This window comes from Pelodiscus sinensis, chromosome 1, assembly GCF_052426305.1.
Source record: "Pelodiscus sinensis isolate ZL-2025 chromosome 1, ASM5242630v1, whole genome shotgun sequence".
Classification (NCBI taxonomy): domain Eukaryota; kingdom Metazoa; phylum Chordata; order Testudines; family Trionychidae; genus Pelodiscus; species Pelodiscus sinensis.
This window is the reverse complement of record NC_143052.1, coordinates 14386139-14401892: the sequence shown is the minus strand read 5'-3', so window position 1 is coordinate 14401892 and position 15754 is coordinate 14386139. Positions and strand designations below refer to the sequence as shown.

Sequence of the window (15754 nt, the reverse complement as noted above, 5' to 3'; positions counted from 1 at the left end):
GGGGGGATCATGGCGCTGAGGGCAGTGAGGCTGGAGCAGATGGAAGTTGAGGTGGAATACAATTTTACTTTGCAGAAACTGCTCTTTCCTTTACACACCACTTCTTTGCTTCCTTCCCCAACTAGCTATTAGGCTGCATTCTCACCCTCTCACCTTCTCTGTGTTATTTCCCCAGTCCTCTGCCGCTCCCAAACTCCCTCTCGTACCTTTTCCACACACACTCTCCTGCTGCCAAACTCTCTTCCAGACACTGCCCTCCTCACCCCATCCTGAACCCTACCTCCCACCCAGAGCCTGCATCCCTATACCACTAGATGGTAATCCTGTCCTGTACTTTGAGCCCCTCTTTTTTGTTCCCACCCCAGAGCCTAAAGGGGTCCATAAAATCCTCTAACTCTGGAACCCCAGAAAAGTAAATCTGTCCTATGGCAAGCCCTGAACCTCAGTCCTTCCTGTCCCTTCCCATCCCCCCTTGGGGATTGGAGTGCCAAGAGAGTGAGGTGTCTCAGTTGGGGGCCAAATCAGTGAGGGTTAGGGGTTTCAGGTAGATTTTTTTTTTTTTTTTTTTTTTGCTTCTCACTTTGGTCCCCAACTGATTTTTCTGTGGATCGATGGCCCCTGACACAAAAAAGATTCCCCATGCCTGCCATAAATAAAGGAAATATTGAGACCTTTTGTGTTGGACATAATATTTTACTTTATTTAAAATGAAGTTTGATAAACTAACATGAGAGTTAAAATGCTTAATCTGTTTCACAATTTAAATTAAACTGTTCTCCCCAGCTGCAGCACTAGCAAAATGGCTCAGGTGTAATTATGTAACTTATGGTGAGTTTTCATTAGCAACAGGTAGTCCTTGGAAAGGGTGGGGCCTCAAGAAAGGGGTGGGGTCTTGGGAAAGGGATGGGGTAGATCCTGGCTTGCCTTGACATTTAGGAAGTGATGTTGGGTATAAAAATGTTGGAGACTGGTGTACATTATGGGTGAATACTGGTTAAAATTCCCATGGACTTCAGTGTGGTCAGGATTTCACCTTATGGCTTCCATCAGTTCTGAAATGAAAACATGGCCAGAGTCTTTTAGTGCGGGGGTGGGGGAGATTAGAGAAGACTGGAAATTGTAATGTACAAAAACCAGTAGAGATTAGACTTTTTTTGTAAGAGATGTTTCATGCCTTTATGTAAATTCTAAAGTAGAAAAGGTGGTACACTCCTCCCCCACTTTGGTGGTCCCCTTTTAAAGTGAGTGCCATTCTTCAGAAAAAATACTTTTTATCCCAAGGACTCAAATACCGATTCATAGCCCCCTTTTTTGGTCTTCTGTTTTTTTTGTAACCTAATAAGCTTTATGAAATAAAATTTCTAACCTTCTTGAAAAACTCAAAAGCAAAAATGTTGTGTTTTTTAGAATCTCTTTTTTGAGTTTCTGACTTGAATCAGTGTGCATACTGAACTCCTCACTCTAGTCCCACAACAGAACGATGACTTAAATGGAAAAAACAAACAAAACTTATTTGAGTTAAGGACCCAAGCAACATCTGGTAGATCTTCTAGTATAAATGCAAGTCTTGGCATCAACTTTTGTAGAACTAACTAAACAGTACAAACTTTAAAGACATTCTTTGGTACCCCATTCATTTCACCCCAGTCGTACTTACCTGTCTCTTTACATGGTAGTGGAATAGGTTTGATCTGTACCGCTGAAATCAGCGGTACATTGGATTGGACCTCTAGATCAGTGGCTCTCAACCAGGGATGTAAATTCCTATTTAAAAAGTTAACTGGGTAAATGCTATGTTTAACTGGTTATCCTTAAGCAGCCCATGGTGGGCCTGGCTGGAGAAGTCATCTGAGGAAGTGGGCTGTGCCCAGAAAGCTCATGATACCATCTACATGTTTTGTTAGTCTATGAAGTGCTACCATACTATTTGTTGTTTAAGTTTACACTGGTTTACTGGTTAGACCTTTACATCCCTATTTTCAACCAGGTGTACATCTACCCCCGAGGGTATATAAAAGTCTTCCACTGGGTACAGCAACTCATCTAGATGTTTGCTTAAGTTTACAACAGGCTACATAAAAAGCATTAGTGAAGTCAGTACATACTAAAACTTCCTACAGAAAATGACTTGTTAATACTGCTCTATATAGTATACTTTGAACTAAGTAGAATATTTTTATTCCAGTTGGTTTTATTTTATAATTGTATGATAAAAAGAATAAAGAAAGCACTTTTTGGCAACAGTGTTTTGACACTTCTACATTTTTATTTTTATGGAAAAAATGTATGCAATGGAACCTCAATTTTCCCAGTTTAATCAGGATTGGGGCCAAATCGAATAACCAGGAGAATGGGTGAGACTCCTGCTGTTAGCTTGAATACTGTAATATAACATGTTCCACTGACACCCATGTATATTGTGGTCAGGGAAAATATTTTATCAGAGGCTTTAGTAGTTTTTAATCACTGAGAACTAAGATCTTGCTGATCAGTTTGCTGCCTGATAGTCAAAATCAGCCCAAGTCCTGGGAATGCTTGCTTTATTTAAAATTGGAAACAGAGTGGCTGTGATATAATACTGCATTTAGAAAATGTGTAAATTTATAGTTATTTGTTTGTATTCCTTTAAGCTTTTTTTCTTTAGTAGCATGTTCATCTTCCTCTCTTTAAATGAGGGCACAACCAACAGGTGTATTTTTTGGGTAGCTGTAATGCTGGATGATGATGATTGATGGGAAAAAAAAAAAACCTAGACAATATGCCATGAGCATTAAATTTTTCCAGGCTAAATGTTGGAAGGAAATATCAGGAGAAAACTTGTTGGGATTTCCTCACATTTAAGAAACTGACGTAAGTATTTCTGACAGATTTCTGTGGAGCCATAGGTTGAAAAAGGGTTTCTTGGCTCTCTTATGTGTTGCCTTCTGGCAGTACATTTCATAAAAGGCTGTTTTCAAAGAACAGCTAATTGTAATTACATCAATGGAAGCATTTTTGATGTTGAGTAATGACAGCTGCCTAAGCAAAATGGAGGTTATTCTTTCTGTTCCTTGAAAGTTGGTTAAGAGCTGATCATAGTGATCCATAAAATCCAATATTAGATAACTTTCTTCATATAACAACTGGTTTCAGAACATTACTACCCTGCACTTCTGTCTTTAAACTTTCTTCATTGTTACATGGAAGGTGATGTATTTTACTTTAATAGATGTGTATTCCATAATCATGTAGCGTTGACAGATATTAGTGCTAATTTCTTACCACCCCCATTGCATTCACTAATTTAAAGTTGAGAATGTTTCTTTGAGTAGCGTCTGTTGGATTTTTAAATATTTGCATATAGTAGAATTATGAAGGTGCACTTAAATTTTCTTTTGTGTCAGTAGTGAATAAGGATGTACAATCCCGCTTAGTCAGTTAACCAGTTAAATGTTATGCCTGCAGTGGGCCCACTCCAGGCTAGAGTAACCCTCTGTCTGCATCAGGCATGGGGCTGTTTTAACCATAACTGGTAAACAGCACTCCGTCAGAGTGGTGCCTACTGGTTAACTTCCACATCTCTAATAGTGAATCAGTCTTTAAAATTTTCAGAATTCCTGCAAGCTGTTCTTGACTAGCTGTAGGTAATCATTTTTATTTGTATTAAGATTAAATGTCCTGAAAAATCACATCTGTATCAAATGCAGGTTTTTAGAAAAACTATATCAGTGTCAGATGATTTAGAGATGAGAAAAAACACTTTAAACTATTACTCTGTAATCATTCAACAGTAAAAGGAGACTGATGACTGGATTGGCTTGTTAACTTGCTTTTCAGGGGAGAAATCAGTAGGACTGACATGAAGCCCCCGGTAATTTTGTCTTGTTTCTTTAGAAGCAAGTGTCAATGTGCAACACTATTTTTTGGTTGTTTGGTGAAGGGGGATAAATAGCAGCCAGTAAAACTGGTGTCTGGTTCTGCAATGGGTGTATAAGTTTTCCTAAACTATTCATTACATTGTTCATCATGAATAATGTCTGCATCTGACTCAGGCGAGTTTCTTCACTGTTTTATATTCTTGGCAAACAGGATGTTCAGATAAACTTGTTTAGATTGCCAAGGCCACTTTAATACTTCAAATTCTTGACTTTTTACACTATATCCTTGCTAACAAGAGGAAGGGGGGAAATAATGTGAGTTATTGATTGCCAAAGGAGATCAGTGCAAGTGACCAATGTTCCCTCTAATCTTTTCCATCAAAGGGCAGAATAATTTTTTTATGGGTACCAAAGCATGTGCGAATGTGCAACACCTAGCATCTAGCTTCAACAATGGTATCCATATACAGCAGCTATCATTGTTCTCACTCCATGGCATGGCTTCTTGCCACCTGGAACAGTGAAGCACAGGCTTACTGAAGAAAATGGGAATGACATAGCTATTCTAAGGTTGTTTTGTGTACTTTTTTACACTTGCATCGGTAGAGCCCCATATAGATACAATTGCATTTGCAAAAATAAAAAAAAATCTATAAAAAAAAAACTTTTAAAAAAGACAGTCTTTCTAAAAGCTCACCAAAAAGTCAAAAATAAAGTTTTAAGCTAGCAATTTGAGAGAGATTGGATGGCTAAGTATGATTCAAGCTAGTTGCTGTTAGTCATCTAATCTTTCTCCCAAATTGCTAGCTTAACTTTATTTTTGACTTTTTGGTGCACTTTTTTTATTATTTTCAGTCTTTTTTGGTGTGCTTTTAGAAAGATTTTTTTTTTTAAGTTTTTTTTATATATATATATATATTTTTTAATTTTTTGTCTTTGGTCTTAAATCTAGTGTTTCAAGTAATAAGAATGCCAAGGTTCATTTTGATGTACTTATATATTTTGAGAGAGATTTTTCTTGCACATGTTTTTTTTTTTTTTTGCACTAGGTATTTATATTTGTAATTAAAACCAGTTGTGTTTAAGGCAAGGCTCAAGTAATTAAGGTGATTGATCAAGTTCTCTTAATCGATGATCAGCGTACACCAACCACTCATATGGTATCATAGAAACTTTGTCAGTGATAACGAATCTCACATTATGCCATTGACGTTACATAAGTTGCAGGTAATCTGCAGACAAGGGTGTCATAGGGCATGTGGCGGTCTTTTTGAATGTGGAACTTGAGCATTGAGTGCAGTGTTTGGCCCTTGACCAATAGTGCAACTACTCCAGTGGGGGCTACTTTGACGAAGGTCCCAGCAGGCTCTGTTGGTTGGTAAAGATGACGAATCAGCTCAATCAGCAGCTTGAGTAGAAATGTCTTGCCAGCGCCTCCAGTGATGAATAACCAGAGAGGTGTTGGTGCTGGATTTTGATCTGTGGCTGATAGCTCACGCTGAATGTAGGATATAATGTAGTTGAACAGTTGTCTCTGTTTGAGATTCATTTGAGATCTGCTTTTGAAATCTTAGTCCGGCATGTTAAAGTTTGATTCTTCCACCTCAATCGGCTGGATTTCATCTGCTTTTCGATTGTTGAGCTTTGCCGTCCTCTATCTGCATGAAAGTGTTAATTTGATGGATGACCACGTAGATTTCTTGTTCAAATGGCTGGAATTCTTCAATGTTACTGTTCCTTGATTGCAAAAAGTCTTGATTGGCAATAAAGGCTTGCTCTCAGCAGTTCTATGTTCCTCCAAAAGCTCCGATTCCTTTCAAAAAAGTTTGTGAAGAAACAACAAGTTATAGAAGTATCCTTCTTTGTCTCTTGTATATGAAAAGTGAGGGATGCGTATGATGGCTGGTCTTGTCTGAATATTCAATTTTTATCCATCTTTCAAGGTAAGCAAACGTTGGCACGATCCCAATCAAATCGAACTTTCCAGAAGCCCTTCCAACCCTTGCAATACAAATACAATGCACATTCATATGTTTGTATATGTATATGCATCTGTGTGTGAAAGTTGAACATCCCATGACCGAGAGACGGACAAGAACAGAAGGCTGTTTAATAGAAAAATTGTCTAATGATCAGCAGATATCTGTGGATATGAAGCAGATATCTGCAAATTATCAGGGTTTTAGAAACAAAATTTGTATCCATATCTGATCCACAATCTGCAGATCATTTTTGCAGATATTTGCACCCACATCCTTGGAAGTGGATACCTGTGGATATAAAGCGGATATCGACAGATTTGCAGGGCTCTACGGATTGTGGCCCCAGCAAAACTGCCAGACCACAAAGAGTTTTGTGTCACTGCATTTCTCTCCCTAATTATCAACAGGGGGGAGAAACTGCTTCTGTTAGGAAGCGAAAACAAGATCATTCCTACATTTTAGTAGAGTGCTGTAGCTCTCTTATGGGTCTTATCCCAGAGCCATGGGAAGATTTGGGGACATTCTCTAGTTTTTTCCCCTTTTGGCACATAGGTGCAGTTTGTCAGTTGAAGTTATATTCTAACACAACACACATTGCTATTCTAAGCATGAAGTGCATCCTCTTCTTCACCTACTCTGTGTGTTGCTTTTAGCAGCGCCATCATGCTGTCCTTATTCAAGCACTCCCTTTTGTGGAAGTGAAAGAGTTCTCTTTATTTAAACATTCGTTTAACAGGATCCTCAAGATATGTTTGTGATTAACTGGGTTATAGTGTAATCTTACTTCATTCTACTTCATTCCTTCCCTGCTTTTTCTTTAGCCTTACTTGTTAGCTCACCTAAAACTTAGGTTTTAAGTTGTTTGGGAGAAAAGGCTTCTATCTTTTTTTATAGTTTTGATCTTAGCTTTTGGGCAATGTAAGAATAATTTATAGCATTGTGTTTAGGGATGTGAAGAACTAGTCGTTCCTCCTCCCCCCACCTCTGTCAGAGGCAGCAAGGGTGGGGGAGACGAGGGGATACTTGAAAGCGGCAGCACTGCGTGGAGTTTGGGGCCAGACCTCAGGCTCCACGTGGTGCTGCCTCTTTGAAATGCTGCGTGCATCTCGGGGCCAGCTTGTGACTCCCCCGCTGACCCTGGGCTCTGTGCGTCGCTGCCTCTTTGAGACGCTGTGTGGAGCCTGATGCTGGATTCCCTGCAGCGTTTCAGAGTGGCAGTGCCATATGGAGTCCAGGGTCAGTGGGGGAGTCCTCAACTGACCCTGGGCTCTATGCGGTGCTTTCGCTTTTGAAGTGTAGGGCTGATGATACACTTAAGAGGTGGGTGGAGGCATCCTATTCAATTAGTCAGTTACTCGCAGTTTAAGATCCCTAATTGTGTTCTGTGTCCAAGAAAATTGGAAATCAGCTTTTCAATGTGACTTTGCAATGTAATCAACTGGGAAACAATGAGGTTTTACTGCACCTTTGAGAATTTATCTACTTAAAGATAGTTTGTGAAATGGTGATATCATGACTTCATAAAACAGAGAATACATAACGGAATGGTGTGGTATAAAGGCATTACGAGCATGAGTTTGGGATGCCCATGTCGCTAACAAGTTATGCAGCAAATGAGTTGTGCAAGTCATTGTCTCCGCTGCTTAATGTGCCATGAGGTCCTTCTAAACAAGCACAAATAAAACCTGTGTACTATGCAGTCATGAATTCAATAGTTATTAATTTAAATTATCTTTCTTATTAATTTAAGTTAGAGTTGTATTTTTGTTCTCTATTGGAATTATCATTTTGATTTCCTGCCATACTATCCTAAGTCCAATTGTACAGGAATCCCTGGGGTAGAGAATGGGGATGTAAAATTCAATTTAATTGGTCAACTGGTCAAACATCATGTTTAAAGTTAAAGTGGGGGGCTGGAGCAGTGTGTGGCTAACTACTCTAGCCCCTACTGGTTAACTGGAAGTGGTAAGCATCACTCATTAACCTTTCACATCCCTACTAGGGAAGTTACAACAAAGTTTTACAATCCTTTAAATAGAACTAAAATGGCTTTTCTCTAATGTTGAAGTCATTATTCTGAAGCATGAAATCTGAGGTGATGTATCACGGTTGGAAAGGGGGTATTCCTAGTCTTCTAGTGGCATAAAGCACTTTCTTTTAACTAGGAGTAAATTGCACAGTAATGGTTTCTAAGCTTCCTATTAATTCAGGACTTGATTGTGTGTGTGTGTGTGTGTGTGTGCGTGCGTGCACGCGTGTGGGGAAAATATTTCTTTGACAACTCGTCTGACTGAAGTTCTTATTTTTGTTTTCTTTAAACCAGATATGATGCTGTTACTTCTGGGGGGAGGGATTAATAGGCAGATGCAGATGACTTTAACATGATAAATGCGGTTTCTCATGCATTTTGTGTGAGAACGAGAGGGGGAAAGAGAAGCATGCACAGGAATGTGTCAGCATAGTTAGAATCATAAATGTTTTCACTCTGCAGATAGAAAATAGAGCTACTTACCTCTCCTTCCAAAACTTGTTCCATTTATTGTGTTTAGGAATAGAAGATCTAAGAGACAGAGTACCGGTCTTGCTATTCTTTGGTTGTGATCTGTGCTTTATTTTAATGTTATGGTTTTCCTGGAATACGTAGTTGGCTTTCTAAACTGTTCTTTTTGTGTAGTCCAGACCACATGATTCCTCATAGGATTTGGTTTTCAAAAATGTGCATTTAAAAGAGCTGCCTATCTAGCATTTTAATGGACCTCTTATAAAAATGATTTCCCCCTTCATCTTTTTATGTGGATTACTTTTACAGAGAAGATTTCTGAATGGTCAGTGTACACTTTGCAAAATGGTATTAAAAATTACTTGAGCATTTGTTGCAATTCAGTTGTTAAAATTACCTGACAGAAGCAATGATGATACTTCAGTTGAAATTCTGTGTTCTCTGTGCCTCGTTGGTTTAAAAAAAATGTTACAAATACACCTAGGATTTCTAGTGTGCAGTGTAATGTATAAGAATTATACATCTGGCGATACTGTAGTGATATTGTTTAATAATGTTAGAAGGGTGTGTGTGAAGAGGCTGGGAGGGCTGGGAAGAAATGGAAAGGGGGTCTTTTTAGCAGGTGCTTGAGATTGTGCTAGATTGTTTTGGCATTACTGAGGACTCAGAATTTAGTAAGCTAGATTTTTAGTTTCATTGGTCGACCTGACAATTTTTTCTTCATTACTATGTTTTCAGATTTCTTTGAATCAACAGATTCCTTAAAATGTTTCATAGAAAAATATTTCAAAGCATGATTTTTTTATGGTGTGCCTAAGGGATTATGTTGCATCTGTCAACTTTGATTTAAAGGAATTTTAGTTGTTTTTTTTCCCCCCTTTTTTGGAGGTGAAACATTTTTCTTTAAACTTTATTAATTGAAAAGGTCCACGCTGACTTATACATAACTAATTTAGAACGCTTTGTGCTAATACAATCTGCAGTCCTTGAGGGACTGCCTTTGTCTCCATGTGTAGAAATCACTTTAAATCCCTCTCCTCAGACTGTATAGTTGTCATGTAGAATTTTTTTCTGAAAGGTAACAGAGATGCATGGGTTTTGTTTGAGCTTACTGAAGACAGACATGTAATGATCTGTAGTGATGAAACCTGTTGGAAATCTGGAGAAGCAGCTGGTGTCTTTGATCTTGCTAACTAGCAATGATTCAGGTGTTACAGATTGTGAAGGAGCTAGTGTCGCCAGCAAGACGTAGAACAGATGCTGTGAAGAAAGGTAGGAGCAGCTTTGAAATTTAATTCTTAACCCTTTAAGCAATGTGTTTATAAGCTAGGTTTATCTCCTGGTTTGGTTCTAGTATAATTGTTTGAAATGTGTACTCAACCCTTAGTATATGGTTGCATACTGTCGCAACAATATTCATTTACTGTAGTTGGCTTTGAACTACATTAAACCCATTATCACTGTTTGCAACTGCTGCTGTTCTAAAAAGAATCCTCATCAGATTTATTGTGCTGTCGATGGAGTTTTTCCAGTATTTGTAACAATTACTTTGTCATAAGGACCATAACCTTTTTCTTCTGTACTAAAATATTTGCCTTGTGCACATAGGTGAGGCTGTGAAAAGGCTGTCACAGGAATATGATTTTTGAATTTAAGTATTTCATATTAGAGTATAATAAAAGACTTAACATTTATTGAAATGAGACCAAAAGTCCAATAATAACCCATTTTAACCATCCTAAACAGCAGTACCATTATGGAATATTTCTAACCTTAAAATCCTATAAATGGTTATTGAAACATTACTTGAAACATTTTGTCATAGTTTAAAATTGATTGCTGTTGTTGTGTTAATCTGCTCAGTGTGTCAAATATTTGCTGCTATTGATTAAAGTGAAAGAATTCTTTGCAGAAAGTGGTACTCTTCACCTGATTAGAAACTTGGTAAAATGCTGGATTTTTTTTAATTGCCCATTTTGAGTTTTTCAATTTATTTAAATATTTTTAGAAATTTTTTTAACAAATGCATTGTTTGTAAGGATCCAATAATGAAAACTGTTTTATAAAACCTTTTATAGAAATTCACTTCCTGACAGTATTGCAGGATTTTTTTCTACTGTGTGTAACTTGCCTTAAGGCATTCACCATGTAAACATCTGTGTTTGATTTGTCTGCTTTTTTTGTGTGCATCCTTCTTAAGTAAGCTCTGAGAGGCCAATGACCTGATTCTAAATCCCTCATACCACAAGTATTAATTAAAAATATCTCCAGAGAAGTCATTGGAACCTACTATTTTGTAAAAGCAATATGACCACAAACTGGGCCCTATTTGCCAAAGCAGGTACTGAATTAAAGCTGAATTTCCGAAATTATTTGCTTACCTTATTTGTTTCTGTGGTAATTTGGATAATTCATTCTGATCAGTGAAATGATGTAATAAATTCTTGGATGGACTTTTCAGTCAGTTCGATTTTATCTTTTTATGAATGTCTAATGTATAATTAAAAATGATGAGGAGAGACCCTCGTCTCCTTTTTGATCTCTGTGCTTAGCTTTCATTGATAACAGTATAATTTATACAAATGCATCGATGGGAAAATAGGTTGGATTTTTTGATATAAGTATAGCTAGATGATGAAGCAATTTATGGTGTAGTGTTTGATTTTACAGAAGTAGTGAAATAACTGGGTTTAATCCCCTCCCCCCCCGCACTCTCACACCCCAACACACCAGAATCCCTGACTATGTACATTTTCACTTTGCATTGAAATCAGTATTTGTTTTGGACTATGTCTGGAAAAAGCCAAATTAATTTTCTTAGTTTAGTTTTTCTTGTTCCCTATTGTTAAATGGCTGTGAATCTGTTCTTCCTACTTTTTGGTCATCTTAAATTTAAGGGTTGCATGCTGCTAGTAATTGACCAGGATATAGTGTTTATTTTAACTGTATCACCTATATGTATAAACTGTTTAAGTTATTACATTTTTAACATTAGTGAAGGAATTGATAATACTCTGAAGAAATAATCAAAAATGGGAAAATGTTAATAGTTGGAAACAGAGTAGTGTGAATAAATGTTCAGTTTTATATCACTTGAAACCTGTAATTGAATTAATCCTGTATAATTTGTTCATGTAAAGAACTATAGTCAGTGGTTTTCAGTAAACGGGGACTTTTTTTTGTAAAGGAAGGTTGCAAGGAAGCCCAGTACATTAGAATGTGAGGTGAATTTAGTGAGGTATGATAGATATGTGAATTGTGTGTTTCCAAATCACTGTTATATGGCAGAGGTCAATATGGTTTTCAGGTACTCTTCTCTATAAATAAAAAATGCTAGCTTGTTATAAGCAAAAGTATTTATTGTAAGATTTTATTTTTGTAAATTTAACTTTTGGATCAAATTTCTTAATCTGGATTAAATCTTTTTACAACTTTGCTAGTGCTATCTCTGTTGAGTCACTGACACAGAGAATTTATGTTGAAAATGACAGAGTGGTCATTACTAGGTGGGGGTACTGCACGTCAGGTGAAAATATGTATAATTTAAATATGCTTTAATTTAGGCACAATAAGGGTGGCGATGTTACACAATTTTATAATACATATATTAACAGCTATATATATTTCTCTTGAAAACTTCATTAGTTTTCCATTGAAATGTACACGATAATGACCTACGAATTAATATTTTAACTCCTCCCTCCCCTGAGATTATTTCTAGTCTGAGATCATCAATGGCAAGTGTCAGGCAGGAGCACATTTTTACAGTCATAGCTTTCAAGGCTTGAAAACAAGAATTGATAATAAAGCAAATAAAATGCAGATTGGCTATTTCCTGGAAGACTTAAATGTTTTCTTTTAACCAACTTTCTTATTTTCCATTCTTCAAACTTGCATTATGTATTTAACAGACTATCTGAACAGTTTACCAAAGCAGTCTATTCTAACTGCACATCATAAAGAGCCTTGAGTTTATTTTCAGCCTAAAGTGACCCAGGCAACTAATCATATTGGATTTCGTTTAGTATAGTGTTTCTTAAACTTTTTAAGACTGAAGAACATGAACAATAACTTTTTTTCGAGGAACCCCAAGGATTTTTTTCTTGAGCGCGCAAAAAAAAAAAAAAAAAAAAAAAAAGTGGGGTGGGGTTGGGGGGAAAGTTATAGAGCAAAAAAAAAAGATTGCCTGTCCCTTTAAGGGCATCCATTTTGAACTCTGTTCTTCTCTGTGGCACACCTCTGACTGCCTTGAAGCACACCAGTGTACCCTGGAACACAGTTTATGAAACACTGGTTTAGTATCTCTCATCATAATGTGACTGAAGAATATGACTAACAAATATAGCTCTGAATCTTGCAAACACATGACTAAAAATATTTGTATGAATAATTCTTTGCAGGGCAGAAACCATAGCTGCTTTGTTATACTTAATATTAGCTATTGCTGAATACTAGAGTTATTTGTTGTCCACTTAGCTATTCATCAAAACAGTGGATTATCAAAAACAGTGCTGATAAAATGATCTATTATGGCTAATAATTTTCATTTGTTTTAAATTTAAAAATAATTTTAGATGTGAATTTTGCTTGAAAGGACTGCTGTCAAATTAAATCCAATCCAAGATAAGTTTTATAAAAATAAAATACACGTAATATAATACAAGTGTTTGCATGACCCTCAAATTGCAGTGGAAAAGTTATTTAACTATTCCTTTATATTACTGCTATCCCCAAACCATTGTTTTAATGGAAGACCAATTAATAGTGTATTGATGAGACGTTAAATGGGAAAGACTGGTTAACGTTCACTGTTCAAATTCAGAGAAATATGAAATATTTGTAAAAATTGTCAGTTTTCAAAATCGTAGGGCTTTTCTTTATTATGTTACAGAAATCTTAAAAATGTACTTCTTAAAGGGCTGATCTGAAGCCATTAAAGTTAATATGCGTCCATTGATTTTAATGACTTTTGAGTCAGTGCCTTTAAGATAAGATACCCTAGACAAAAATCTCTCAAGAATTATTCTAATTCAAAGCTAGACATTCCTCAAAAAATATATCCTCATTCTAAAGGTGTGTTAATTTTATTTTAGGGCTGTGAACATTATACCATTTATTTTACATATTTTTGGACGTCGTTTTTACATTTTCAAATATATTGATTTCAATAACAGAATACAAAGTGTACAGAGAACTGGTTTGGTTACAAATATTTTCTCTGTAAAATGTATTTTTCAGTCCACTGAATGCAAATTCTATAGTGCAGTCTGTTTATAATGAAAATCCAACTTACAAATTTAGAATCATGTACAAAAATAACTGCATTAAAAAAGAAAACAATGTAAAAAATAGCGCTTTGAACTCCACTCAGTCCTCCTCCTTGTTCAGCCAATCACTCTAGCAAACAAATTTGGTTACATTTGCAAGAGAGAGTTCTGCCTGCTTCTTGTTTACAATGTAACTTGAAAGTATGTACAGGCATTTTAATTAACTGCTGTAGCTGGTGTTTAAAATATTTACATGCTAGATGCAGTAAAGAGTCCTATGTCTCTCATGCTTCAAATTCCAATCTAGAGGACATGAGTCCCTAATGCTGATAGGTTCCACTTGTTAACGATCCAAAGCAATGCAGGTTGATGCATGATAACTTTAGTCATCTGAGTCAAATGCCACCAGCAGAAGGCTAGCTTTCCTTTTTGGTGGTTCATGTTCTGTAGTTTCCACATCGACTGTTGCTCTTTTAGGACTTTTGAAAGCATGCTACACACTTTGTATCTCTCAGATTTTGAAAGGCACTTAAAATCTTTAAACTTTGGGTACAGTGCTGTAGCTATTTTTAGAAATATGACTTTGGTACATTATTTGAGTTTTATCATATTTGCTGTGAAAGCATTTTTATATCAAACGTGTTGGGTTATTGTACGAGACTGCTATAACACAAAATATGTGGGTAAAAGAATGTGGGTAAAACAGCAGGAAATATACAGTTCTTCCTCATGCGGTTCAGACACAAATTTAATTAATCATCGAGAGGTAATCAAGTCCAATCCCCTACTCTCGTGGCAGGATCAAGCACCCATCTGGATTATGTCTGTCTAACCTGCTCTTCAATCATTCCAGTGATGGAGATTCCACAACCTCCCTAGGCAATTTATTCCAGTGTTTAACCACCCTGATAGTTAGGATATTTTTCCTAGTGTCCAACCTAAACCTCGCTTGCTGCAATTTAAGCCCATTGCTTCTTATCATCGGAGGTCAAGGAGAACAATTTTTCTCCCTCCTCCTTCTGATACCCTTTCAGGTACTTGAAAACTTCTATCATGTCCCCTTTCAGTCTTCTCTTTTCTAAACTAAACAAACCCAGTTCTATTAGTCTTCCCTCATAGGTCATGTTCTCTAAACCTTTAGTCATTCCTGTTGCTCTGTGAGCTGAGAGACTTGAGTATATGGTAAACTTCTTCCCCCATGGCCCGGACCTGAAGCAAGGCCGGGCACGCGAACTATTGCCTCTCACCCCGACCTGAAGCAAGGCCAGGTATTGACTCACTGACTTGCACCTGAGGTGGAGGAACCCCCTCCCGAAGGCCTACCAATCAACAACCTGCACCCGGAACGGGGGAGCTTAGAAGCTGTTGTAGGCACTGCTGGAGGGCTGAGTCCTGAAAAGGATCCCCGCCACCTGCCGTCAGAGCTAATTCCCAGGACCGACGGCTGGTGACGCAGTGGCGGTGAGTGTACTCCGTTACAGGGCTTATTTAGACTACGCGGAACAGTTGAAAGTTTAACATACCAAAGTAATGGATGCCTTAATATCCAAGAAAAGATTCTTTCTGTCTTTAACAGAGTGGGAAACAATATATTTGGTCACTGTCCATTTAACAGTATTGAATTGTAAGTTTAGGACAGCGTTTCTCAAAGTGGTCCATGAAACCACTTTGAGAAACTTGTTAACTGGCCACTCCAGTGTGTTTACCTACCGGCATTGCAGCCATGGAGCTTCGTGGCTCTGGTTCTCTGTTTACAGCCAAAGGGAACCGTGGGCCGCAAACAGTGAAACAGAGCCAATGGGAGTTGCAAGGCTCCGTGGCTGCTGCTCCGGTAAACATACCTGCGTGGCCAGTTAACAGCTTTCTCAAAGTGTTTTTGTGGACCACTTTAAGAAACACTGCTTTAGGATAATGCGGTTTAGATAAAAATCTGCTGTATATCAGTAGGTAGGTGACAGTGGCAATGAATTCATGGTTGTGTATGGGTAAGCCCATGAATATTTTACATTTTAGGGTTAGGGGATTGCTGTAAGCTTGCACGTAGAACAGGATATCTGTTGGGAAGTGTTACCTGTTTTGATTTGTTAGTAATATCTTACTATATATTTTAGAAATGTACATCTGTCCATCTGTGAGTAAATTTGTTCA

General features: G+C 37.3%; 1 protein-coding gene across 10 annotated transcripts in view; it reads left to right on the top strand.

Moving 5' to 3' along the window:
- The window catches only part of USP6NL (USP6 N-terminal like), a 240383-nt gene that overhangs the window by 38083 nt on the left and 186546 nt on the right, over positions 1 to 15754 (top strand). The window contains exon 1 of one of the 10 annotated variants that reach the window (XM_075908353.2): positions 9218 to 9611. The exons of the other annotated variants lie outside the window; for them this stretch is intronic. Coding sequence (XP_075764468.2) covers positions 9539 to 9611 — 73 coding nt within the window. The 5' untranslated portion in view covers positions 9218 to 9538. Of the gene's footprint in view, positions 1 to 9217; positions 9612 to 15754 lie in introns of those variants that run through there. 10 annotated transcript variants of the gene reach the window in all.